Consider the following 25,077-nt stretch of genomic DNA (forward strand, 5'->3'; position numbering starts at 1 on the left):
GAAGCTCAAGGGGCATCTGTTGTCGTTGTTGACCTCACCTTGTCGTCACCCTCCATCCGATGAACTAAACAGATATTAAAAAGCAAGTAGTTCATTGGTTCAACCCTCAATTTCTTATCTTCATCCCTAAAAATCCAATGCCCCACCAAATATAACAGTTGATCCAGGCAACATTACTTTTTCTTATCAAAAATAAGTCAGAGAGAGAGGAGGGAGAGGGGGGGGGTAGAAGTTAATGTCTGTTGTTTTCGAATGAAAAGCTTACCCGCGTGAGTCTAGGATTTGGATAATTGATCAAATATATAAAAGTTCGGCTATAGTATAAAATGAATCATTATCTAAGAAAAATAGTATGAAATGAATTAGTTTTGCTTAGGGAAACATGTTCTGTGTGGTGATCCTCTAATCTGGGTTTAAAATCTAGTGTCTACAATCATGTACACGAGTGAACTTTTAGTGAGGATTCATCAAGGTTCATATATTTATTCATAGCCTTTGCTTATGTGAGCGTCTGGCACAGACTAGGAGTAGTGTATGCTTAGATGTGTATACAGGTCTCGTGATGTGTATCAATTAGGGTCTATTTTGCACCATTCCCATGTGTGGTGCCTAGCTGCGCTGGTCCATTTCCGATTACGTATAAATATAATCATGTAGAAATTATGTATTACACTTTTAAGCAGAGTGCATATTATGTACATGAGGATATATTATATTTAAATTATGTATTAGACACTTTTAAGTATAGTGTATATTACACATGAATTTGATGGAACACAATTGGTCGGTTGGTTATTGGAGACGTCAAGCACTCCGATGAGTTGTTCATTTGGATGCTTGTTACTTATACAAATGGACACGCAACACTAACGAGGAAAGGTTTTTCAAAAAGTAAAAAATCAGTGTTATTTTATGAAAAACTTTCAAAACGCCGCGCCGAAAAAATCAGGCGCTGTGCCTACCATGCGCGCTCCCGCACCCCCGCGCTGTCCCCACTACACGTGCCGTTGGCCTGTTACAACAAATCACCCATATATTACGGAAACGTTCTATTGAGTGAATCTGTTTCATTTGTTGTTCCACCAATAATGTTTCAGCAAGTATACTCGTGTTGTTTCATTATGTATAGATCAAATGTTGCAGTGAATTGAAACATATTTTCGCTATTTGCTGAAACATTGTTTTTATATACGGTGAAACAACTTTAAAAACCGTTGTTTCATACGTTGTAGTAAAATGTTTCATGAGGTGATTTGGTTGTGTTTTAGTTTTTTAAATGATTGAAACATTTTCTATCTACTTAGTGAAATAATTCTGATCTACTTGGTGGAACATCGCCCGGTTTTTGCAAAAAAAAAAAAAAAAATCGGGCGCCCGATTTGTAGGCGTCTCGCACTATGTGAAATCCTCCTCGGGGATAATAATATTATTATCTCTCGGCAGACCTACCTAAACTGGCTTTACGTGTAGCTTACCTTTGATCATTGTTCGTGTTTTTTTTGTATAAAGTGTGCAATAATCTGACTGCAGCTCGAGTTGATCGTACCTTTTAATAGCCGGCCGTCATGGTGGCGACGACTCAACAATCACATGGTCCCTAAGATTAACCAAAAATTCTTTAAATCGGGGTGCCCGATGCGGGCGCGCATGCATCGGGCGCCCGTGCCTACACCGCGCCTCCACGCCGAAAAAATCGGGCAACAGTCCTCCTGTGCGCGCTCCCGCGCCCCCGCGTCGTCCCCACCACGCGCCCCACCACATGTGCCGTTGCAACAAATCACCCCACATATCACGGAAACGCTATATTAAGTGAATCCGTTTCATTTTTTGTTCCACCAGTAATGTTTCAGAAAGTATACTCATGTTGTTTCATTATGTATAGATCAAGTGTTGCGGTGAATTGAAACATCCTTTCGCTATTTGCTGAAACATTGTGTTTTATATACGGTGAAACAGCTTCAAAAACCGTTGTTTCATATGTTGTAGCAAAATATTTCGTGAGGTGATTTGGTTGTATTTCAGCTTTTTAAACGATTTAAACATTTTCTATCTACTTAGTGAAATAATTCCGATCTACTTGGTGGAGCCGTGCATGATTTTTGAAAAAAAATGGGTGCCCGATTTGTAGGCGTCTCGGTTATTTTAGCCGCCCCCTACCTTAGATCATTGTTCGTGTTTCCGGCATAAAGTGTCCAATAATCCGACACTGCAGCTCTGTCGACGGGGGATACCCGTAGACCGGATATAGAGAGTATTGGGGTATGTTGGAACGAGGATCTACGTAATACGACATCAAGCAAATGAAAGACAAGATTATACTGGTTTAGGCCCCTTGATAGGTAATAGCCCTAATCCAGTTGGTATGGGATTATATGATGGAAATCACAAATTACAAAGGGAATAATGGAACTCGATGATACCGACGAGACCGTAATCGAGTTGGTTCGACTAGATCACCCGGCGACTTGGCTCCTGTAGGCTTCGGCTTCGTAGGCTGTGGTAGATGTGTTGGCGGTGAGATTTGATGCCCTCAGTCCTGCCCAGGGGGTCCCTTTTATATCGCGGATCAGTTGGTCTCCAAGTATAACTCGGAGATATCGGACCCCTCACGATATGGCAACGACCCAGTTCTGTCCGAGTAGGACTCCTTCCATCTGTGAACTCCGTTTCTATCACGTGATAGATTTCCTTAACGTACGCAGAAAATATCCGTATACGCGCGGGTATACCGTATCAGTATACAACGTATATCTAAGGATAGAGGGTATACCTTATCCGTAACTCTGACAAGCTCGAGTTGCTCGTATATTTTAATAGCCGACCGTCGCCGTGGCGACGACTCAACAATCGCAAGGTCTGTAAGATTAACCGAAAATTCTTAATATTGGAATAATACATTATTGAACCGTAATACCGGATATAACATATCTTTCAATTTACATGTTCACGTTAAAAGAAACAGAAAAGGAGATAAGGTATTACAAACTGAGGGACACATTATATCTGGTGCTGTGGTTAAGGGAAGAGATTCAAACTCAACGTCAAACATGAGGGATGTAAAGTAAACATATTTCTATTACGCGCGGTACGATTTGGACTTACGTGCGGCCCAATCGATTGCGTTTGTTCTGAACGGCCCATGGAAGCCCACTATTGCTGCTCCCTTGCTCCCTATAAATAGCTAGGGTTTTACGCCACGGCGCACGCCTCCACCGCCGCCGCCGCAGCCGCCCCATTCTCCAACCCTAGCCGAGAGGAGCAGATCAAGCAATGGTAAACCTCGCAGCCGCCGCCGCCGCCGCGGCCTCCTCATGGCTTCTCCATAGCTCTAACGTGGTGATCTTGTTGTGGCTCGCAGGGTAAGGGTACGGGCAGCTTCGGCAAGCGCCGGAACAAGACGCACACGCTCTGCGTCCGCTGCGGCCGCCGCAGCTTCCACCTCCAGAAGAGCACCTGCTCCTCCTGCGGTTACCCCGCCGCCCGCATCCGCAAGTGTAAGCCTCCTCCTCATGATTCGGTTTCCCCACTAGATCTTGTATTTGCTTTTGGGTTGCCATGTAGATTTGATGATGATTATACTGCGCCTAGATGAGCCAATTAATGGGTAGAAATCGGGGCTTCTCAAGCTGAGATGCGTTCTCCTACCTGAACCCTCTTTGTAGAGCGTGGCATTTCCGGCATTTTGATGGAAATGAAGAAAACTTTGGTCTCATTTTTATTTTTATTGTATGTATTGGGCATTATCCATCCTCTTTTGATCTGTGGTCCTGACAAGTGATTTACCTGCTCGGCTGCGTTGATCTTAACTGAACAAAATTTAATGTGTTGTTTGTACACATGTTTTTTTTCACAAATGATTATAAGCTAAAATTCTTGCTTGGAAAACATAAGGATGACCATTTTCGTATGAAAACTTAATTCTGTTTATGAGGGTCAGGTGATGAGGTTTTAACTGCAACAATATGATGGGAGCTTAGCTCCTGTGATTCCTATGTATTTAAGTCTCTGATGATCCTTCAAACATATTTTCCTTTTGAAAGGCTCTTGAAAACGGTCAGTATTAACGTACAAAATTCAAGCACTGATATATCTCATATGTCGTAATTGATCACAAATACTATGTTTTTTCTTTGCATTTGATTTCCCAAATGATTTTGCTGTCTTACAAAAAAAATGCTATGAGGAATCATGAAAACTTTCGCATGTCAGACTTCAGAGATGCCATGGCATCAATGAGAAGATGTTTTCATTTTCTGAGCTTATATTTTATTCAGGCTATCACATTTGATTAAATGATTTGTGCAGTGGTTATTTAGACTTTTGGAAATTTGTAACACTTTGAAGTTTTGTACCTTCACTGTGTTTATGTATTTCCATGTTGCCTGCTTCTGTCATGAGGCAGGCTCAAGTGATGAGAGAAAAACTGCAACAATATGATGGGAGATATGCTCCTGTGATTCCTAAGTATTTAAGTCTCTGATGTACCCAATGCACATAGTTTTTTCTATAAGTACTCAATTTTCCCTTTCTTATGTTTTCTTTCGACATATCCTCTAACCTTATATTTTATTTATTCTGTTTTCTTTTTCTTTTCTGAGATCAGGCAATTTTATTATATTTGCTCTTTTTCAACCTTCAGTTCAAACATATGGCAATTCTATTTGTCATTCTGTTCACCATTATGTCAACTTGCTCCTGCTGCTGCCTTGTTTAATGTATGGTAGCCAGTACTTGGTTGAGTTGTTTGGTTTGTAATGTAACCATTTAAATTCGTATCATTGCATATATGTTTCCTTGCATCGTTCATTTAATACCAAATACACATTAAATGAAAACATACTTAGTTTGAGTTGTATTGTTTGTGGTTAGCCTCTAAATCTCTAGTTAGATTCTGTGGTTGAATTTCTTTTGTCTTTTTGGATTTGCTTAGTTTTAATTTCTGCGATGTCATTTCAGACAACTGGAGCGTGAAGGCCATTAGGCGCAAGACCACAGGAACCGGAAGGATGAGGTACATGCGACATGTGCCTAGGAGGTTCAAGAGCAACTTCAGAGAAGGTGTCTGAAACTTTTCTGATGTTTTAAATATCATGGGAAATGTTAATTGCGTTAAAAATAGCAAAGTTGTTTGGATTCATTATGTTCCTTTTGTTCTATCGATTCAGGTACTGAGGCTACCCCAAGGAAGAGAGCTGCCGTGGCCAACTAGATCCGTTTTGCTATGAAAGCAGCTATGAAACTAGAATTTAAGAACTTTTGCCTGGATTGTGCCATCTCTCCTATAATATGATGTACTGATCTGATTTTATTTGTTACGGTGCTTGAAAACTTGACATCTGAAATATCAGTCAGTTGAACCTCTCGTATTTTTGTTTCATACCATGTTCGTTGATGTCTGCAAGTGTCCATGTTAGCGGTGTATTTTATTTTGTTCCATGGTGTCTCCGCTTGTTTTCTGCTGCCATTCAACTAATTTTAGGGCATGTTTGGCACAACTCCAACTCCGGCACCACCTTATCTAGAGCTGGAGCTTAACCAAACAATTTCAACTCCACCTAAAATGGGAGTGGAGTTGGGTGGAGCACTGTCACAAAATGAACCAGAGGGGGAGCTGGGTTTAGGCTGCTCCATAACTCCACCCTAACCTAACTCCTAGAGCTAAATTTAAGAGTTGGAGCTCTAACAAATAGGCCCTTAGGAAATCTCCTGTTGTCCCTCTTGGGAACTGACACCAGGATTCACAATTTCGATCGGTTTTGAAAGCCATTTTGTTTTAGTTAAAAGCAGAATGGGACTGGTTTTCATCTCGAAACGGTATGTAAAACCTGACTACCATCCTCAATTTCCAGTTTAACTGGACCAATTTTACTAATTTCTTAAATGTAATTTTACTAACAAAGTTGCTTCGGGAAGTGTTGCGTTCATTAGCAAAAACTAAATTTGAAAGTATATTAGCTAGGATGTAACTACATCTAGCATGTGAAATACAGTTATCAGCTAAAACTGACTTGGAGTAAAATGTACCCCAAGAAATACAGTTTGGCGGAAGCTAAAAATTACAGTGCAAGTCATGCGATAAACTGTTATCACGGATGTGGAATGTTGTTCAGCGTGACAACATTTCGGAATCTTCGAGCAAACAAATGCATATGTTTGTTACAACCAGGTTAGTCGAAAGAAACATGAAACAGAGAACGAAGGCGCGTAAAATGCAGCTTCAGCCAGGCAATGCTTCACCTTCACTGCTCAGTCGAATGATATATTCAGATTTTCATACGGATGGATGCCTGCCTGGACGGCGGATCCCTTGGTGGCGGTCGCCGCGTTCTGTGCCGCCTGCGCCACCTGCTCACCAGTCTACATTCTCACGAGAAAAGATTAGAGAAGTTTAGAATAGTCACCTATTAGCTCCAAATTATATATAGTCAATCTAATAGCTTATCCATAAAATATAGTTACTTATAAGTGTATATTACACTATTATAATATATGATTACATCTTTCATACACACACAACACAACGGCGTTCTCTCGTGGCAAGGGATGGCACCAGTCATACCTATGCCATGCCCAAAGTAGGTAGAGTATTCGAGCATATGGCCATCTCAGCCTTGATTTCAGATGCTAATTATGTGATTAGTTAGTTGTATTTCATTTGGTACAAGCTTATTCGTTTAATTAACAGGAGATAAAGACCTATAGTGGGACTGCCTTGTGTCTGCACAAATGAATGAACAAATCTAGCTAACAACAAAATGTTAATCGGTAAAAATTGAATGTTAAAGAATATATGTGTAACTTCAATGAATGTCTACTTATTATGAATAAACACACCTAGAAAACAAAACAGAGAAACACTCGTGGAAATGTAGTTTAGTTGTAGAAGTTATACGACGAATTTATAAGGCTTCAGTTGTAAAAACTGCATGACAAATTTAGGATTATAATCATCCTTAATGGCATATATTCTAATAAGTGCTGACATATTATAGTTTGTGTATAATAAAATGTTGCTTCATTTTTAAAATACCATGCAGTTAGTTCTGGTGTGATGATCCACCATAGCTAAATTTTAGTGCTAGATCTGCCATTGACACAACATATTAAAGTCCATGCTACAAATCTGTAGTCCTCTCATCTTTTATTTTTTTTCCGCATGTGTTTATATTTGACTTATTTTTTTCCGCATATATTTATAAGTGACTTGCAGCCTACTATGATACTTGCTCTAATACACTTCCCTGATTGATGGTTACAACTAGCACTTGCATACGGCCCACGGCCCTAGGCTGTCACTGCCAAGAAATTCGAGTCACCAATGGGCCGTATTGCAGTGTAATATCTCCGTCTCAAATTATTTACTCCCTCCATCCACAAAAGTTACACCTATTTCACATTTGATTTTTTTCAAATAAGTTGTTCCTATTTGTAGTCTTTATGCATTCAAGACTTAAATGAAGAGATAAATTAAATGTTTTATTAGAACCCAAGGAGTCATCTAAATACTCATTGGTTGCATGCTTGTATTCACTCCTTGATTTTACAACATCCGAGGTGATTTAATTTCTCCTTGGTCTTGGTGTTAAAAGTAATATGTATAACTATTGTGGATGGAGGGAGTATTTTTTAAGGTTGTTTGGCATATCCTAAAGTTTAAAACAAATGACTATAATACCCTTATAAAATAATTTATGGTTAAGAACAAATTACTATAAACTTTATAAAATAATTTATGGTTGATGATAGAAAGGTGGTTGAGAGGTATAACAGTGAAAATTTTGAATGGAATGTGGATGGCGCCGGCGGCGTCCGTCACCGCCTCCACCGCACGTCGCGCCTGGTACTGCGCATCCACAAACCTCACACCACCACCATCACTAGCTCAACAACAATAAAAAAAAAGTGCAGTAATCAATCAAAACGATGATATATAATTCACCTCGCCCTCGGCGTGTGCCTTCCCGGACTCGAAGGATCGCTGGATGTTGCTCCACACGCCTGCTGCCGATAGATGATTTGTTGATTGATTACTTTCTTTCTGCTAGCAGTGTAAATCTAGACGAAAAACAATCTTCTTGCCTGCTTTGTTATATCCTGATTCGATTTGTCAGGATTTTGGGTGGCGATCCGTGAATCAATCTCCGCTAGCTAGCTCATTCTTAAGTTAGATGGCCCATAAATAGGAGCTGTAATCTTTTCCTTTACATCCCATGGTTTTAATCTTATAATTTTTCTTCTGCTCTATCAATAAAATTTCGCACCGTCTTATGCGAGTCGTTAAAAAAATAAGAAAAAAGTACGAATTATCCCTCCCCCTGAACAATTGCGGTAGTACGATTTACCCCCTAAACTACAATACCGGACATTTGACACCCCAAACTCTTAAAACCGGATAAATTATAACCCTAACTTGATTCAAAGCGGTTTTAAGCCTACGTGGCACACACGTGGCGATACACACAGCAAAAACCGCTGGGACCCACCTGTCAGTGTTTTTTTTCCTCTCCTTCTCTGCCTTTCTCTCTCGGTGAACAGAGGAGGCGGCCGCGGGCGGCGGGCGAGGAGCTGAGGCCGGCGCGGAGCGAGTGCGCGGAGGCGGCCGCGACCAGCAGGCGAGGAGTCGAGGCCGGCGGCAGGCGGGTGTGGAGGCGGCTGCGGGTGGCGGGTGAGGAGCCGATGATGGCAGCCGGTCGAGGCGGAGGCGGGTGCGGGTGGCGGGTGAGGAGCCGAGGACGGCAGCCGGAGGGGGCGAAGGCAGGGTGACGGGCAAGGAACCGAGGACGGCGGTGGGACGTGGAGTGAGGCGGTGGCGGGATCCTCCTTCCCCTCTATCGCAGCGGCGCGGGCTCCTCCTTCCTCCTCGTCTCGTGCCGCCGCCCACTGACCGCCTGCTGTGGACAGTTCGTCCGTCTCGGCTTCCTCTCTGCGGTGTGGGCGCGAACGGCAACGACTCGGTGGTGGCGGCGGTAGTGGGGGAGAGGCCCATGGGGGCGGCGAGGGTCGTCGCTGCCCTGTACGACGGTGGCGCTCGCGCTGTGGCTGGGTGGCATCCGAGGAGAGGGGGGGGGGTATGATAGGTGGGCCCAAGAAGGGTTTTTTTTGGCTGACTGGATTGCTATGTTGGCGCCACGTGTGCAAGCTCAATTCAAAACCGCTCAAAACAGTATTGAGGAGGGTAATTCGTCCGGTATTAAAAGTTTAGAGTGAGTAATATCTGGTTTTCGGATTTAGAGGGGTAATTCGGTCGACCGCAATAGTTCAGGGGGGGCGATAATTCGTACTTTTTCCAAAAAATAAATAAATAGGAGCTGCAATATTGGATTGGAGAATATGAATATTCACATGGCCCTTTCGAAAGCTTGGTTTTAATCCTGTTCATCTTTTTCATTCTTAATTTTCCTACTCGGATAAATAAATAAGAGTAATTAACCGAGTGGGCTGTTTATTCACATGCTTTCAAATTGCTTACATTAATCTACATTATCTATGTCTAATCCTTACAGAAAATGGTTGGTTGGTTGGTTTGTTACAAGCTCAAAATTCTTACATTTTTTAGAATAATCTACATACATGAACAAATCATTAACATGCAGCAGGGCCGGGTCCTCAGGCTCAGGCCTAGCCCAATACGGAAGGCCGTAGGCCCGAAGGCGAACAGATGCGCCACCAGAACGCGCACCGGCGCACGCGCCATGCCGCGATTGCCACCGCCTGCCGCCCACGTCTTCTGATCTCCTCCTCCTCACGGCGCCGAAATCGCGTGCAATCCCCAGGTCCAGAGGCCACGCATCGGCGCCGACTCCGCGGCTCACGGCTTCCCGTTTTCCGCTGCTCCGCGCGACGGCAGTAGCCAGTAGGCCACGAGGTGCTGGTGCAGCCGCTGCCGGTTGCCTGCCGCCGGCTCCCGGCTGCCCCCTCGAGATTGGACAAGGAGGATTCTATTCAGGTGAGTGCAACACCAATACATCAATACATCATCACTAATTTTGTAACATTGTGATTATATCTGTTAACATGTAAATAGCTATATATGTGCCCGTGTACTGATGTATAGTCCTATATTAGGGCAATTCAGTTGTCCCGATAGTTGGACAAACTGACGAAGGCACTAGTTGTGTTTCCGGCTCATTTGCGGTGCGCATCTGGACGCTCGCGATAAACTATTTGGTAAGATTCTAAATTTAGATTTGTAATTTTGTAGTGTAATTTATATGAGTTAAAGTACTATAATAACTTTTGAGGTAACATATGTTTTTTATATAAATATTATTTCTAAATGCAATTTAAATGTTAACATTAATAATTCAGTATATGTATCTATTGATTATTATTATATAGTATGAAAGGGCCTCTATATTTACTTTCGCGCTAGGGCCCTGAAAAGTTAGGACCGGCCGTGTTAACATGCACCGCAGAAAAAAAGAAAGAAGAAAGAAAATTAAAAGAAAGAAGAAAGAAAATGGACACAGCTAGCTTGCTCTTTTTTTTTAATGGAACCAACACGAGAGTGTGCCTTTTCATTGAATATAGTGGGAGAAAAATACAGCCCCTAGGGGCAAAGAAAAGGCAAAAACCAAAAACTGTACACTATACAAGGTGCGGGATAAGCTCGCGCAATCTCTTAGCACCCGCTAACGCCCACATGCCAGCTTATTCTTTTATTTTTGCAATGAGGTACATTAATGTTGTGGCCTCTTTGTGCTCAAAGATTCGCCGGTTGCGCACATTCCATATTTCCCAAACAATGTGGAGGATCAGGGTGCGTAACCCCTTCTTGGGGATGCCCGCCGAAGCGGCTAGCATTTCCCACCAATCTTTGATTGTCTGGGTCATCTCCCAATGCCAGAGATTGAGCTGAACCCAGTCCGCTACCAGTCTCCAAATCCTTTTGGAATATCGACATTCCGCAACGAGGTGAAACGCCGTTTCATCCTCTCCCCTATAGAGGGGGCGCTGCCCGTTGTTCTGCCATCCCCTGTTTGTGAGCCGGTCAGAGGTCCATACTCTATTCTAGATGATGAGCATGCATGAAGCTTACATTTTCCAGACACCCAAGCTCTCCAAATTAATGGGTCAAAGGTCGTGTCAAGCGTGCCAATGCACTGTGCTTTGTAGGCTGACGAAGCCGAGTACTACCCGTGAGTTGTGAACTTCCATGTGATTTGGTCTGGTTCTCCTTCATCCAGATGCATGCCATGGACTGCGATCCATAGTGCCACGAGCTATTCCACAAAAGTCGCCGTGATTTGCGGGTTTGTCTCCGAGACCAAATCTCCGATCCAGTCATCGTTTTTCTTCTTGGAGATTGCATAGAGGCATGACGTCTTTTGGGCCTGCGGCCGTCCAGCTAGCTTGCTCCTAGCTAAGCGTACGTAGTCGGAGACTCGGAGTCCGGCGTCGTGCTGAACACCGGCTTGTCCTTGTCCACAACCACCGCCGCCGCCGGAGTGGGGGCTTGGGCGGCGGCTGGTCGCCATAGCTTCTTCACGGCGATCACGGCGCGCGTGCGGGGGAGCTGATCGGCCTTTTTAGACTACACCGGTGGCGCCCATGCCCACCATGGAGCACAACCCGAAGCACGGCGGGAGCACGCCGCCGCACAGCCCGGCATTGCCGTCGAGCTCGTCGGGGTTGATCGACAGTGGGCAGTAGCTGCTGCTGTTACTGCTCCCTTCTGACAAGGGGATTATTGGTTCTTTGTTTGGCACATGTCCCCAGTAGAATGTCACTGCTATTACCACATCAGATTGAAGACAACAAAAGCAAGTAATTAAATGGGTTAATACAACTAAGGCTGCCAAAACTGTCAAGAGGATAAACTGCTAGTGGTTAGCGATTAGAAGTAAATTTGGACTGCTGGGTTGCCATATGTCTACAAGCTACAACAGGCGCACAAGGGAAAGGAGCACTTTATTCTATATTTCATCAAGCAAAAAACCCTTGCATGTTCAATATTCTAAAAATCGGCGCAGTCATCACCTCGGTGGTTTTTAGGTGCCTGATGGTGAGTCCCTGCTGCCCTAATTTTTCTCACCGTCGAGCACCTAGCTAACAGCCACCGATGCAGCAAGGGCTCTCAACGGCGAGAGATATGTAAGGAGAAAAATTAGGCCCTAATCGGCGTGCTAGGCAGGGTAGCCGCATTTACCTCTAACCACTACTACAAAATCCTAATAGGGGACGTGTGCAGATTTCTAAAAAACCATCACATTTAACCTCTTCACAATCTTCACATGAGTCTAAGATTAAAAAACGATACTGACATGCCTTTATAGGTGCAAGTTTAATTAAAAAAACCAGCACATATAAATACATGTGCTATTTTTTTTAAAAAAAATCAGCACCTAGAAGAATATATGAGTACCGGTTTTCTAAAAACCGACACGTTTGTGAAAGCCGAGCCGATGAAAACCGAGCTGACCTAATTTTTCTTCTCGCCCTCCTCACATATCTCTCACCATTCTCACTGCTCTCCGATCCCCTTTTCTGTCCTCGTTGCCTCCGCCACTCCTCCCCCTCTCTTTTGCTACCTCCTTGCCTCCGCCGACCCTCCCCCTCTCCTCCACCTCCCTTCCCCTGTCTTCCGTCGCCCCTTCTCCTCTCCTCCTCTCTGCTCGGGGACGGCCAGATCCGCCGCCGCGTGCTTAGGGACAGCCAGATCCGCCGCCGCACGCTCGGGGGTATCCGGATCCGCCACCACAAGCACGGGGCAGCCCATTTAACGACTACTGTGGCTCCCTCAACTCCCTCAACCACCGTGTGCTTGGGGGCGGCCGAATCTACCACCGTGCACACGAGGACGGCCTACTCACAACAGCGGCTTCCTCAACTCCCTCAATCGCCACAGGCACAGGGGTGGCTGCTCAACGACGACGGTGGCTCCCTCAACTCCCTCTTTGTGTTCTCCTCTGTGTTGTTAATTTTGCTCTTGAATGTTGATTTTATAATTGTGTTCTTGGATGTTGATCGATTTTAGGGATGATGGAGAGTTGCTTGATGCATCGGCTCGAATCGAGCAACCTTTGTTTTGGATTCGGGACTCTCAAAGATGTCGGTTCCTAAACTGGCACCTAAGATTCCTCCTCATCAGTGCCACCTATGAGGTGCCGGTTGGAAAATCTGGCACCTACGTAGGATTCCCAACTGGCACCCATTAGGGTTTATGTAGTAGTGAATGTTTAATTATTAGTATATATCTTGGTTTGAAAGTAAATAATTGTATGTAAATTATGTTTATGCAAAAGTTTTCAAAATTGAATTTGTTGAAACTCCTACCTTTCTCACCAACGAACAATAGGTTGGCACTTCCAAATGATGTTTTGCATGGACAAGATTGGTTGTGAATGATTGATCTACGAATGCTAAAAGGAAATTGTGCCTAATTAGGAGTTTGTAAGGCTGTTTTAGCAAGAGATAAATTCTTATAATCGCAAGAAAAAATCTGCACCTGATTTCTTACTCTTCTTGCCATATAGTACCTTTACATGTTTGACTGATTCCAAATTAATTCCCAAGACGCATAAGCTTTCCAATTAATCTATACTACTACTACAAAGATAAAATATATATAAAAAATGTCCTCCGTCCCATAATATATGTGCTTTTGGGTGGATGTGACACATTCTAAGACACATTCTAAAGAGGATGTGTCACATCCACCAAAAAATCCCTGAGTACTTTCTTAGTGTTTCTATATTATCTAAAAAAAATATGCTATTTGTTAATCTGCACTATATATTAACTGCAGGGTCATCGATCATCATTGGACACCAATTAAGCAACAGCAATGGCGTCGAGGAGCATATCAAGCTGCACAACTGAGACGGCAAAAGGCATCCACAGGTTCGAGATCTTCAGTTACAGCATGATGAACACCGAAGCCGAAGACGACTCCATCCGGTCCGGCGTCTTCAACGTAGGAGGATTCGATTGGGCGTTGCTTTACTACCCTGACGGCATCGACGACGACAGCAAGGGCTACATCGGCGTCTACCTCGAGCTGATCAGCAAGAACGGCGAGCCATGGGCACTCGTCGACGTGAATCTGATCAACCAGCTGCAACCCGGGCAACCTCGTCAGCTGTTCACCAAGACCGATGTGCCTACCCCGTTCAGATCTTCAAGCTTTCAGGAGTCTACCTTGGGGTCTCTCAAGTGCATGAAGAGGAGCGATATTGAGAGCACTCCAGGGTTCATCGTCAATGACTGCATCGTGATCGAATGCAATGTTACTGTCATCTATGAGCCAAAAGTGTCTAAAACCAGGGCATTGTGTGACGCTGAAACTAGTTCGGCATTGCGCGAGATCGAGGTGCCTCCTATGGAGATATCGTCGGATTTCGCCAAGATGTTGAAGGACGGTGTAGGAGCAGATGTGACATTCAGAGTTGGAGAAGACACATTCCGTGCCCACAGGGCGGTGCTAGCTGCGAGGTCTCCAGTATTTCATGCTCAGCTCTGTGGACCGATGAAGGAGAAGAAGGAGACACAAATGCAGGAGATAACCATCCAAGACATGCAGCCATCTGTCTTCGAGGCTTTCCTCTATTTCATCTACACCGATTGTGTTCCAAGAATGGATGATCTTGGCAATGGTGAGAAGATGCATTTGATGATGCATTTGCTTAAGGCCGGTGACCGGTATGGATTGGAGAGGCTCAGGATCATGTGCGAGAGATTTCTAGCTACGAACCTCGACACGGAGCATGTATCTGCGATACTGGGTCTAGCTGACTTGCTAGATCTCAAGAAGCTCAAGGAAGCTTGCATGGAGTTCATGGTCCCATCTGAGAGAATGGATGCCGTGGCTGCAAGTCAAGGGTACCAGCAGCTGAAGAGAGCATTTCCCTCTCTGGCGTTTGAAGTGTGGGAGAGGAGGAGCCGTGTTCGCAGGAATTAATTAACATCTTCTTGATTCAGAAGATATATGTGCGCGATGTCTGGAGATTTCCTTTTTGGTTATGTTTGTTTTGGTACATTTGATGATCTGACGAATGTTCTCTCAACAATGTGATGACTGATACGGTGCACGCGTGGTTGCACCTTAATGTAATGTGGCTATCTGGATCATGCAAATGGTTTTACCTTTAGATCGAGTTGTTTTTTAAACCTTACTCTCTTACCAACTCTCTTAAGTTTTTATGCTAGAAATTTGCCCCATCACTCCTTTTTATCTTAAATTGCCCATGAGTTGCTACTCGTGTTTTGATATCTTGTGTGTTCACTTTGATACTATTTTTAACCTTGCTAAATTTTGTCATTATTAAAATTCGGCAATGTAGCAAACCAAACACACTATCACCAACATATTCCTCCCAAACTGTAGTAGTTTTATTAATTTTCGCTATAAAAACTCTAAATAAATTTGGTAATGTGCCTCAAACATTTTTTTTTAAAAAAAATGTGTCTCAGAAAATGTGCTCAAACATTTAGTTTGTCTTTAGCACTACCAGAGTGAGACACACACACACACACATTTTGGTTTTCCATCGAATTATTATCCAATTCCATATGAATATCGATCTGATCGAACTTGTTTGATTAATCTATTGCAAAATACTTGGAGTCCTCCGTGTCGAATGGACCAAATCTCCATATATATAGCCGCATCTACAAACCACTTTTTTATGAGAAAATGTGACACACACACACACTTTGCTTTCCCGTCAAATTCTTATCCAATTCCATCTGAATATCGATCTGATCGAACTTTTTTGATTAATCTGTTGCAAAATACTTGGAGTCCTCCATGTCGAATGTGACACACACACTTTGCTTTCCCATCAAATTCTTATCCAATTCCATCTGAATATCGATCTGATTAAACTTGTTCGATTAATCTGTTGAAAAATACTTGGAGTCCTCCATGCTGAATGGACCAAAACTCTCCATATATAGCCACATCTACAAACCACTTTTTTACGAGAAAATGTGACAAACACACTTTGCTTTCCCGTCAAATTCTTATCCAGATCCATCTGAATATCGATCTGATCGAACTTGTTTGATTAATCTATTGAAAAATACTTAGGAGTCCTCAGTGTCGAATGGACCAAATCTCCATATATATAGCCACATCTACAAACCACTTTTTCTTATCCAATTCCATGATCGAACTTGTTCGGTTAATCTGTTGCAAGATACATGGAGCCCTCCGTGTCGAATGGACCAAATCTCTTTATATATAACCACATCTACAAACCACACGTAGATTGAATTGGTAACAATGGAGACGGCGCCGTCATCGTCCATGTCACCGGCCAGCGGCACGTACGTCTTGGACGTCCACGGCTTCAGCGGCCTGAGGAGGCAGCACTGCGGCGGCGGCGGCTGCATCGTCTCGCCGACGTTCACCGTCGCCGGCCTCGAGTGGGCCATCCGGTACCACCCGGAGGGCGACGCCGACGAGGTGACCGACGACGTGGCCGTGTTCGTCGTGCTGGTCACCAAGGACGCCACGGCGTGGGCGCACGTCGAATTCCGGCTGCTCGACCAGGCCGCCGGCGAGATGGTCACCTTCTTCGGGGAGAAGGATCCGATCTTGTTCGACTCCGGCAGCGAGGACCTGTCCACCTGGGGCACCGGCGAGCTCGCCGCCAGGAGCTTCCTCGACGGCTCGCCCTACGTCGCCGGCGACTGCCTCAAGATCGAGTGCGCCGTCGACGTCTGCCGCGACCGCCTCACGTTCCACCACGACACGCCGCCCTCCGGCGAGCCGTTCCGCCAGTACCCCGCCGACGACGAGCCGGCCGACGTCACCTTCAAGATCGCCGGTGAGACCTTCCCCGCCCATGTCTCCGTGCTCGCCGCCCGTGCTCCCGGCCTGCTCAACAACACGACGTCGCAGGCGGCAACCATCACCATCGACGACGACGACGACGACACGCCGGCGGCGGCGGCGGCATTCGGAGCGCTCCTCCACTTCGCCTACACCGACACGCTCCCCGTGGCGAGCGGCCTCGACGGCGCCGGCCACACGGCGCTGCTGGGGCGCCTCCTCGTCGCGGCGGGGCGGTACGGCATGGCGAGGCTGGGGGCGATCTGCGAGCGCGCCATGTGCAGGAGCCTCGACGCGGGGACGGCGGCGGACACGCTGGCCATGGCCGACGGCACGGCTTCGACGCGCTGAGGCGGCGGTGCGCCGAGTTCATGGCGTCGCCGGACAACTACTACTTCGTGGCGGGAAGCGTCAGCCATGGGCGCCTCTCCCCTTCACTCCGGCGAGAGGTTTGGAACAAGTACTATGACACGTGTTGCAGCAGATACGAGGAGGGGGCCCACATTCTGACAGCAACAAAGATTAAGCTAAGCAAAAAAAATAATACAGCAGACAATGTGGTTGATATATGATTCAGAAATTGTAAATATGTAGAAAGTAGTAGAATTTCTTATTTACGATATAGCGTTATTAGGACAACCAAAATATTGTTTTTATTGGTCAAGGACTTTTTTATCCACCACTTTCAATGGTGAGTTACTAATAGGCAATGCTTAATGTGTTTTTTTTTTTTGCTTTAGTACACCATGCTAGTATATTTCTATTTAGTAGAGTATACATTGTTTGCTTAGAGGGTGTTTAGATCGCGCGGGGGGGGGGGGGTGGTGTTAAAGTTTTGAGCGTGTCACATCGGTCATCGAGTATTATTTAGGGTGTTGCATAGGGTGTTTGGGCACTAATAAAAAACAAACAAATTTATTAATCCTAATTAATCCGTCATTAGCAAATTTTTACTGTCGCGTACCACATTGTCAAATCATAGAGCAATTAGGCTTAAAAAATTCATCTCACAAATTAGTCATAATTTGTGTAATTAGTTACCCCCTCCATTTCACAATGTAAGGCATTCTAGCATTTCCCACATTCATATTAATTTTAATGAATCTAACATATATATCTATCTAGATTCATTAATATCAATATGAATGTAGTAAATGCTAGAATGACTTACATTATGAAACGGAGGAAGTATTTTTTTAGCCTATATTTAATACTACATGCAGGTGTTAATCTTACTTAAGATGAATTTGGCCGATTACAGAACTACCTAAGATGAATTTTACTGTCTTGGTTTTTTTTCCCTTTGAAATGTGGCTATTGAGTAATACTAATCAATATAAGTTTGGCAATTACCGCTTGCAAAGTCTGCTTTGTTTTTGTAGCTGACTTGTAAAAATTATGGGCAGTAGTATTTTTTTTTCCTTGATGAATTGCACCGCACAATCTATAGACTCTTCGTGCACCTCAATGTCGTGTAAAAATGATGGCCAAACTAGAAGAAAGAGAGGGAAAAAAAAGAGAGAAAAGAATGGACGCTTCGGCTTCGATGTCTGACAAATACAGTTAAATTCTCTCGACCCCTCTTGTTCTTCAATTTTAAAAAAATTCAAAAAATCTTCACATCTTGAGATTCCAAACTTGCTACTAGTATATAAATTCCTCCATGGTCATCAGCTCGATCGGTCACTCTCAGCAAGCTCGATCAGATTCAGAGATGGCATCGTCTCGCCCCATCTCGGAGAGCACCATCACGAGGTCGACGTGCGCGACGCGGACGGCGCGCGCCACGCACCAGTTCGAGATCGTCGGGTACAGCCTCAAGAGGTGCCTCGCCGCCGGCGAGTTCGTCCGGTCCTCCGCCTTCGCCGCCTGCGGCTACAGGTGGTCCGTCCGCGTCTACCCCGGCGGGTTCGGGCCGGCGCACCGGGAGTTCGTGTCGGTGTTCGTCAAGATGATGACCAACAGGGGCAAGGCGGCGGCGCGGTTCGACCTCCGGCTGATCGACCGCGCCACCGGGCTGCCCCGCTCGGTGTTCCGGGCGGCGCAGCCAGTGGTGTTCGACTACTCCGTCAAGCACAAGAAGTGCAAGGGCAAGCGGGGCACCCGCGCGTTCATGCGGCGGCGCGACCTCGAGTCGTCGGCGTTCGTCCGCGACGACCGCCTCATCGTCGAGTGCGTCATCGACGTCGTCGTCGCCAACGGCGGCGACGACGACACGGCGGCCGCGGCGTCCCCCCTCGCCGGCGTGCCGGCGCCGGACCTGTCGAGGCACCTCGGCGAGCTGCTGGAGCGGGCGGACGGCGTGGGCGCGGACGTCACGTTCGACGTCAGGGGGCAACCCTTCGCCGCCCACCGGATCGTGCTCGCCATGCGCTCGCCGGTGTTCATGGCATCGCTGTACGGGTCGATGAGGGAGCACCGCGCGCCGCGGATCGCCGTCGACGACATGGAGCCGGAGGTGTTCGACGCGCTCCTCCGCTTCGTCTACAGCGACACGCTGGCGCTCCCCGGCGACCTCGGGGAAGGCGAGTACAAGGAGATGGTGCGGCAGCTGCTGGAGGCGGCCGACCGGTACGCCATGGACAGGCTCAGGGTGATCTGCGAGCTCATCCTCTCCAGGAGCCTCGACGCCAAGACCGTCGCGGCGACGCTCGCCATGGCTGACCAGCACAGCACTACTGCGACGCGCTCAAGGATGTTTGTGTTCAGTTCATGGCCGTTGGGTTGGATGACCACAATTAATGATTGATATTTGAATATGATACTAGTTGAGTGCCCGTGCCTTGCTACGGGGCAAAAAGTATGCATCCATTTTAAGTTACATTGAATAAAATAATGTTAAGTAATCATTAAGTGTAAATTATAACAAAACCTTAATATAGCCCCACATTCAAAGAGACCACTCAATCTCCACACGCTTAACCTACAAAATTCATGTTTATGTAACGTTGCAAAATTGATAAGAAATGTATACATTACCAAATTGGATCATCTAGCCATAAATGACAAAAACAATGTATACCTTTCATATTGCCCTTCCATTATATCGATCACAATACCTTTTAAGAACTATCAACCATCTGAAACCAATGAAAATTTAAAGCTCCTCGCAACACTAAGAACCTCTATCCAAAATAGTGCTACAAGGGGATAGAACGGCATATAACCTTATAGGTTTCCCTTATTGGAAGGAAGTGTATTTTTTGCAACTCAAGGTGATGGTTATTTGCAAGTGCTTCAAATTACTGCGCCTAAGTTGATCTAGATCGGCTATGGCACTCGAGCTTGTCAATGAAGAAACCTTTAGGCTGAGTTCGTTTCAAAGGGTTCCCAACCCCTGTCCCTCCTCCGCGCGCACGCTTTTTAAACTGCTCAACGGTGTGTTTTTTTTAAAAAAGCTTTTATACGAAAGTTGTTTAAAAAATCATATTGATCCATTTGTTTAAAAAAATAGCTAATACTTAATTAATCATGTGCTAATGGACCACTCCGTTTTTCGTGCACAGGAGATTTGTTCCCAACCCACCCCAACGAACACAGCCTTAGAATGGTATCGACCAACTATGGGCTTCTCAATGATTTGTATAACTGCTAGACAACTCACTCATACCAGGGTCTTTATTCTAGATGCTCAGCAAGAAATTATTAGAACAAAGCTTAATATTACAGTCCAAAAAGGTACTTACCTGTGTACCATAATGATATGAAAATCCTTGCGCTGCAAACATAATACAGAGGAACATTGTTAAAATCTACAATAATGCATCCATTGTTAAGATATACAAACACAGGATGTATCGGTGTTAAAACTAAGGGACTCAAATAATTGTTTACCAGATAACATATTTGTTTGAATCATGTACAGATGACATCGCCAGTTCTCAACAAATTAAAGTAAAGATTCTAGCCCTAGCACTTGGGGAAAGCATACACAGAACAGATCACTCCTAATTAAGTCTCAACTTTAAGGAAGCCAATGTTTATGTAAATACATAATGTATTAAAGACATTTTCCCTGGGTTACATCTAGCATTCTGGCAAAAGGGCTATAATATTCAGTTGAATGACTAATAAAAACAAATATTTTCAGTGCTGTAAGCAGAAATCCTTTGGTAGTAATATAGATATGCTGGCACGATATCTTACTTTTCAAAAAAGTGACAAAAGATTCAATGTTTATGTAAATACATAATGTATTAAAGACATTTTCCCTGGGTTACATCTAGCATTCTGGCAAAAGGGCTAAAACATTCAGTTGGATGACTAATAAAAACAAACATTTTCAGTGCTGTAAGCAGAAATCCTTTGGTAGTAATATAGATATGCTGGCACGATATCTTACTTCTCAAAAAAGTGACAAAAGATTTAATCCGAGATAAGGATATACTGATATACAGAGCTCTAAAACAATCAAAGAGAAAAAAAAGGAGATCACTCAGCTAACACCTCATTTTTGCCTTCAAAGAGGTGGAGAAATCAAGCAATAAAACACTGCAGGAAAACAAGCCACTACACTCTTACTACCTTTTTTGTTCATGTGAAGAAGGGATTAGGCCATTAGGGAAAGTCAGAAAGAGATAAATTGGTGGCAAATAAACTTACTCAGATTTTAACATGAAAATAAACCAAAGAAACAATTTTGCCAAACCATATGCTATTAGCAAAATTGCTCTAACATATCAGCATTACACACGTACGTCTCAGATGTTTAGGTAAATATCCAAACTTATCCCCTATAACATGCAGTGATACAGGCAAACATGCAGGAGCAAAATATTTCCAAGCCATTGACTTACAGAAAATCAGCCAACCGGTTTGCAAGCAAATCTCTGCTGCTCTACTGTCACTCCAATGCATCAGTTATCAATTCAATCTGAAATACGTGCAGCATGAGCATAACTTGATGAACAATATATAGGATAGATAATCTGCAGCCTATCAGTTGCTTTCCATTGTTTATTTCATATGTAGCAGATGTAGAAAAAGGAGGTAGGGGTGACAACAGCGCAAGAAAATTTTGGAGCAGTAGAACACCATCGAACACAACAGCAATGACTAATAAGATGGACTCACATTCATGGTGCTGACTCTCTTCCTGCTCTATCCTCTGGAACTGCCTAATTTACCTGAACAAAAGAAGAGGAATTAACAAAGAGAAGTCTATTAAGCATAAAAGATACCGAACTGTGGTGGAGGGGATGGCGAGGAACGACACACCGGCCAGCAGCCCATTTTCAGGCAGAGGATTCAGATCGAGCGTCAGCGGTCGGACTTGGAGATGGATGATTTGCCTGAATGCCAGGACACATTGCAGCCTTTCAATCTAGCCGCGTGCGCAAACCCTAGGGTCCTCTCCAGCCGCCGCAGTGGTGCATGGACCTCCGCGTGCCAGTGTGCCACGGTGCTCTAGCGACCATACTAAAATGGTAAAACCTCACCGCTGCCCACTCAAGGCCGCCTCCTCCATCGTTACCGACCAGATGAATGGAGCAACGGTGGCGACGGTCAGGGAGATGCGGCATGGATGCCACGAGCGGTGGGTTGTGGCGTCGGCGACGAACTCCACTCGTGAGCGTAGGGCACAGCAAAAATGGCGACGATGCCCTGTTGCGGTGGCGGCGGCGGTCGAGGGCGGCGAGGAGGGAGCACGGGGCGGCGATGAGGCGGCGCGGTCAAGGGACGCGTGGGAGGGGGCGCGGGTCGCGGGGGCATCGACCCTTTTTACGCTTTTTTCCTTCCGGATCGCATGTACCCTTTTTTTTATTTTTGTCGCTCCAAAACGTGTGGATGTACGTTTCTATGTTGGATCGTGTGTCTATTTTAGCTTCACCATCATCAATCCGAATTTTTTTAGTAGTAGATATTTGAATTTACTTTTCTACTATAAAGATTTTGTTGCTATAAATATGATCTATGAGAAAATAATAGTTTAGAAGATGGTATCAAATTAAACTGTGGCCTTCTATACTGTGAAACAGCGTAACTACTCAGGAATTAGAGTTTGACCGGGTCTTATAATGTCTGACAAAGGTCCTACTTAGTACTCCGTATATGAATAAAACTCTAGTATATGTTTGTCATACCGAATAAAAGTAATTAGTTTCTATCTATATCTCTAAACTTACTTAAAATCTAAGTCACATATATGCTCTTATATATACCGGCCTCTAAGATTCAATACAACAAGTCAATAAGTCCAATATTTTCGGTATAACTCTCTCGATCTCCCTATATTATTCAACACTCTTTATAGTACTCACGGCGCTGCTAAAATCAAATTGTGATAGGTTGATCTAGGGTTTCCTTAATAATTAATTAATTAATCTCTCCCACACCTGCATCGCAACGCGTGAATCGATCGATCTCACAGCAGCAAGTGATCTGATTAGCAATGCCCATGGAGACGACGACGACGACGGCGACGGAGTCGATGAGCAAGATGGAGACAGTAAGAGGAACGCACCGGTTTACATTTCACGGCTACAGCTTGTGCAAGGGCGGCGGCGCCGGCCGGTGCATTCGCTCCGGCACCTTCACCGTCGGCGGCTACGACTGGTGCATCTGCTTCTACCCGGAGGGCCAGGGCGGCGGCGGCGGCGACCGGGAACACGTCTCGGTCAAGCTCAGGCTGGTCACCCGCTGCGCCACGGCCACCGCGTTCTACGAGCTCCGCCTGCTCGACCAGGACACCGGCCGCGCCGCCGCCGTCGCCCGGGCCTCCGGCGCGCCCAGGGTGTTCGCGTCGAGCAATCCCGGCACAGCGTGCTTCGGCCGCCGCGCGTTCATGGAGCGGAGCAAGCTGGAGGCGTCGCCCGCGTGCCTGCGCGGCGACAGCGTCGTCATCGACTGCGCCGTCCGAGTCGTCGTCCACGACCCCGTCGTCGCCGCCGTGCGGCGCCGCGAGGCGCCGGACGACGTCCCGCCGTCGAACATACTCCGGCAGCTGGTGGCGCAGGTGGAGTCCGAGGGCGCCGACGTGACGTTCGCCGTGCAGGGGGAGACGTTCACGGCGCACCGCCTGATGCTCGCCGCGCGGTCGCCGGTGTTCAAGGCGGAGCTCTACGGCGCCATGAAGGAGAAGGACGCCGACCACGTCATCGCCATCGTCGACGTGCAGCCGGCCGTGTTCAAGGCCCTCCTCCATTTCATCTACACCGACGACATGCCACCCGACCTCGGCCTCGCCGCCGCTGACGACGACGACACCGACAGAATCGACATGGCACGCCACCTGCTCGTCGCCGCCGACCGATACGCCGTCGAGAGGCTGCGGGTGATCTGCGAGCGCGTGCTCCGGCGAAGCCTCGGAGTCGAGACGGTGATCGACACGATGGCATTGGCCGAACAGCATAGCTGCGGCGAGCTCAAGGAAGCTTGCCTCGAGTTCATCGATTCTCATAGCAAGCGAATCGTGGAGAGTGATGGTTACAAGAACCTCAAGAGGGCGTGCCCTTTGCTCGTCGCAGACATGTGGGAGAGGATCGTCCTATCACGTCTAGAGTAAGGCTGTGTTTAGATCTAGGGGTGAAAAGTTTTGGGTGTCACATCGGATATACAGACACACATTTAAAGTATTAAACGTAAACTAATAACAAAACAAATTACAGATTTCGCCTATAAACTGCGATACGAATTTATTAAATCTAATTAATCCATCATTAGCAAATGTTTACTGTAGCACCACATTGTTAGATCATGGAGCAATTAATCTCAAGAGGGCGTGTCCGTTGGTCGTCGCAGACATGTGGGAAAGGATCGTCCGATCACGTCGAGAGTAAATATTAAAACATTGCTCATGCAATGTTGAGGGTGATATAGCCATGAACATTAATTAGCGAGATTTGGTTCGGTCCAACAAAAAGTATCTTTAAGGTACCGGTACCTCACGGTACCAAATCGTTTTTGATCTTTGGATCTAACAATGCACATCTTGCCTAGCTAGATCTAATGATCGGAAACGATTTAGTACCGTGACTCCGTGAGGTAACAGTACCTCGAGAAACTTTTTGTTGGACTGAAGCAAATCTCTTAATTAGCGATGGGTTTATCAAGCTCTTTTGATTTAATTCATTTTTTTTCTAAAATGGATTAATTTGTTCAACTGAGTTAGAGTAAAGTATATATGATGGCAAATCTGCTGCAAATTTTAAGTTGGTATTTGTTGTTTACTTCGTAGTTCATACGGCACACTAGAGTGTGTCGGGATGGAATCGGAACTACTTGACAAGGTGTGACAAGCTCGATAACAATAACTCTCGAATGTTCTCATCTTGGTAATGTGGCGATGATGACTTCTATAG

General features: G+C 45.4%; 5 protein-coding genes, 1 long non-coding RNA gene and 3 other non-coding genes across 10 annotated transcripts; 8 read left to right on the plus strand and 1 right to left on the minus strand.

Annotated features, from left to right (window-relative positions):
- The first annotated feature begins 3,205 nt into the window (after positions 1-3,205).
- On the plus strand, positions 3,206-5,377 carry LOC4344579 (large ribosomal subunit protein eL37z). Its single transcript, XM_015792812.3, has 4 exons — positions 3,206-3,273; positions 3,359-3,494; positions 4,957-5,058; positions 5,166-5,377. Exons 1-4 carry the CDS (start codon positions 3,271-3,273, stop codon positions 5,207-5,209), a joined length of 285 nt encoding a protein of 94 aa, XP_015648298.1. The 5' UTR covers positions 3,206-3,270; the 3' UTR covers positions 5,210-5,377.
- Positions 3,931-4,014, plus strand: LOC112936268 (small nucleolar RNA Z199). The gene has a single exon (XR_003238395.1). It is a non-coding gene; the product is annotated as a small nucleolar RNA Z199 (small nucleolar RNA).
- On the plus strand, positions 4,171-4,264 carry LOC112936273 (small nucleolar RNA R64/Z200 family). Its single transcript, XR_003238400.1, has one exon. It is a non-coding gene; the product is annotated as a small nucleolar RNA R64/Z200 family (small nucleolar RNA).
- LOC112936267 (small nucleolar RNA Z199) lies at positions 4,402-4,486 on the plus strand. Its single transcript, XR_003238394.1, has one exon. It is a non-coding gene; the product is annotated as a small nucleolar RNA Z199 (small nucleolar RNA).
- A 527-nt stretch (positions 5,378-5,904) lies between the features above and the next one.
- On the minus strand, positions 5,905-8,116 carry LOC112936185 (uncharacterized). Its single transcript, XR_003238332.2, has 2 exons — positions 7,940-8,116; positions 5,905-6,357 (listed from the first exon to the last, which is right to left on the minus strand). It is a non-coding gene; the product is annotated as an uncharacterized lncRNA (long non-coding RNA).
- A 4,298-nt stretch (positions 8,117-12,414) lies between these two features.
- On the plus strand, positions 12,415-15,113 carry LOC4344580 (BTB/POZ and MATH domain-containing protein 3). Of its 2 annotated transcripts, XM_015793623.3 has the most exons (3): positions 12,415-12,875; positions 12,977-13,050; positions 13,748-15,113. In XM_015793623.3, exon 3 carries the CDS (start codon positions 13,787-13,789, stop codon positions 14,897-14,899), a length of 1,113 nt encoding a protein of 370 aa, XP_015649109.1. In that variant the 5' UTR covers positions 12,415-12,875; positions 12,977-13,050; positions 13,748-13,786; the 3' UTR covers positions 14,900-15,113. The 2 variants fall into 2 exon arrangements, with proteins under 2 accessions (XP_015649109.1, XP_015649108.1); XM_015793622.2 differs by lacking the exon at positions 12,977-13,050.
- A 1,062-nt stretch (positions 15,114-16,175) lies between these two features.
- LOC107281887 (BTB/POZ and MATH domain-containing protein 2) lies at positions 16,176-17,487 on the plus strand. Its single transcript, XM_015793682.2, has one exon. It carries the CDS (start codon positions 16,226-16,228, stop codon positions 17,126-17,128), a length of 903 nt encoding a protein of 300 aa, XP_015649168.1. The 5' UTR covers positions 16,176-16,225; the 3' UTR covers positions 17,129-17,487.
- Positions 17,488-18,491: 1,004 nt separating this feature from the next.
- Positions 18,492-19,526, plus strand: LOC107276396 (BTB/POZ and MATH domain-containing protein 2). The gene has a single exon (XM_066303497.1). It carries the CDS (start codon positions 18,492-18,494, stop codon positions 19,524-19,526), a length of 1,035 nt encoding a protein of 344 aa, XP_066159594.1.
- A 3,642-nt stretch (positions 19,527-23,168) lies between these two features.
- LOC107275583 (BTB/POZ and MATH domain-containing protein 2) lies at positions 23,169-24,281 on the plus strand. The gene has a single exon (XM_015793684.3). It carries the CDS (start codon positions 23,169-23,171, stop codon positions 24,279-24,281), a length of 1,113 nt encoding a protein of 370 aa, XP_015649170.3.
- The last annotated feature ends 796 nt before the right edge of the window (positions 24,282-25,077 follow it).

The sequence above is a fragment of the Oryza sativa genome, chromosome 8 (assembly GCF_034140825.1).
Source record: "Oryza sativa Japonica Group chromosome 8, ASM3414082v1".
Lineage (NCBI taxonomy): Eukaryota > Viridiplantae > Streptophyta > Magnoliopsida > Poales > Poaceae > Oryza > Oryza sativa.

Excerpts from the sequence above, each read along its gene's own strand:
- LOC4344580 (XM_015793623.3), top strand. The coding sequence starts at position 13,787 with ATGGCGTCGAGGAGCATATCAAGCTGCACAACTGAGACGGCAAAAGGC.
- LOC107276396 (XM_066303497.1), top strand. The coding sequence starts at position 18,492 with ATGGCATCGTCTCGCCCCATCTCGGAGAGCACCATCACGAGGTCGACG.
- LOC4344579 (XM_015792812.3), top strand. Across the intron at positions 3,495-4,956 it reads CGCCGCCCGCATCCGCAAGT|ACAACTGGAGCGTGAAGGCC; the intron begins GTAAGCCTCCTC and ends ATGTCATTTCAG. Across the intron at positions 5,059-5,165 it reads CAAGAGCAACTTCAGAGAAG|GTACTGAGGCTACCCCAAGG; the intron begins GTGTCTGAAACT and ends CTATCGATTCAG.
- LOC107275583 (XM_015793684.3), top strand. The coding sequence starts at position 23,169 with ATGCCCATGGAGACGACGACGACGACGGCGACGGAGTCGATGAGCAAG.
- LOC107281887 (XM_015793682.2), top strand. The coding sequence starts at position 16,226 with ATGGAGACGGCGCCGTCATCGTCCATGTCACCGGCCAGCGGCACGTAC.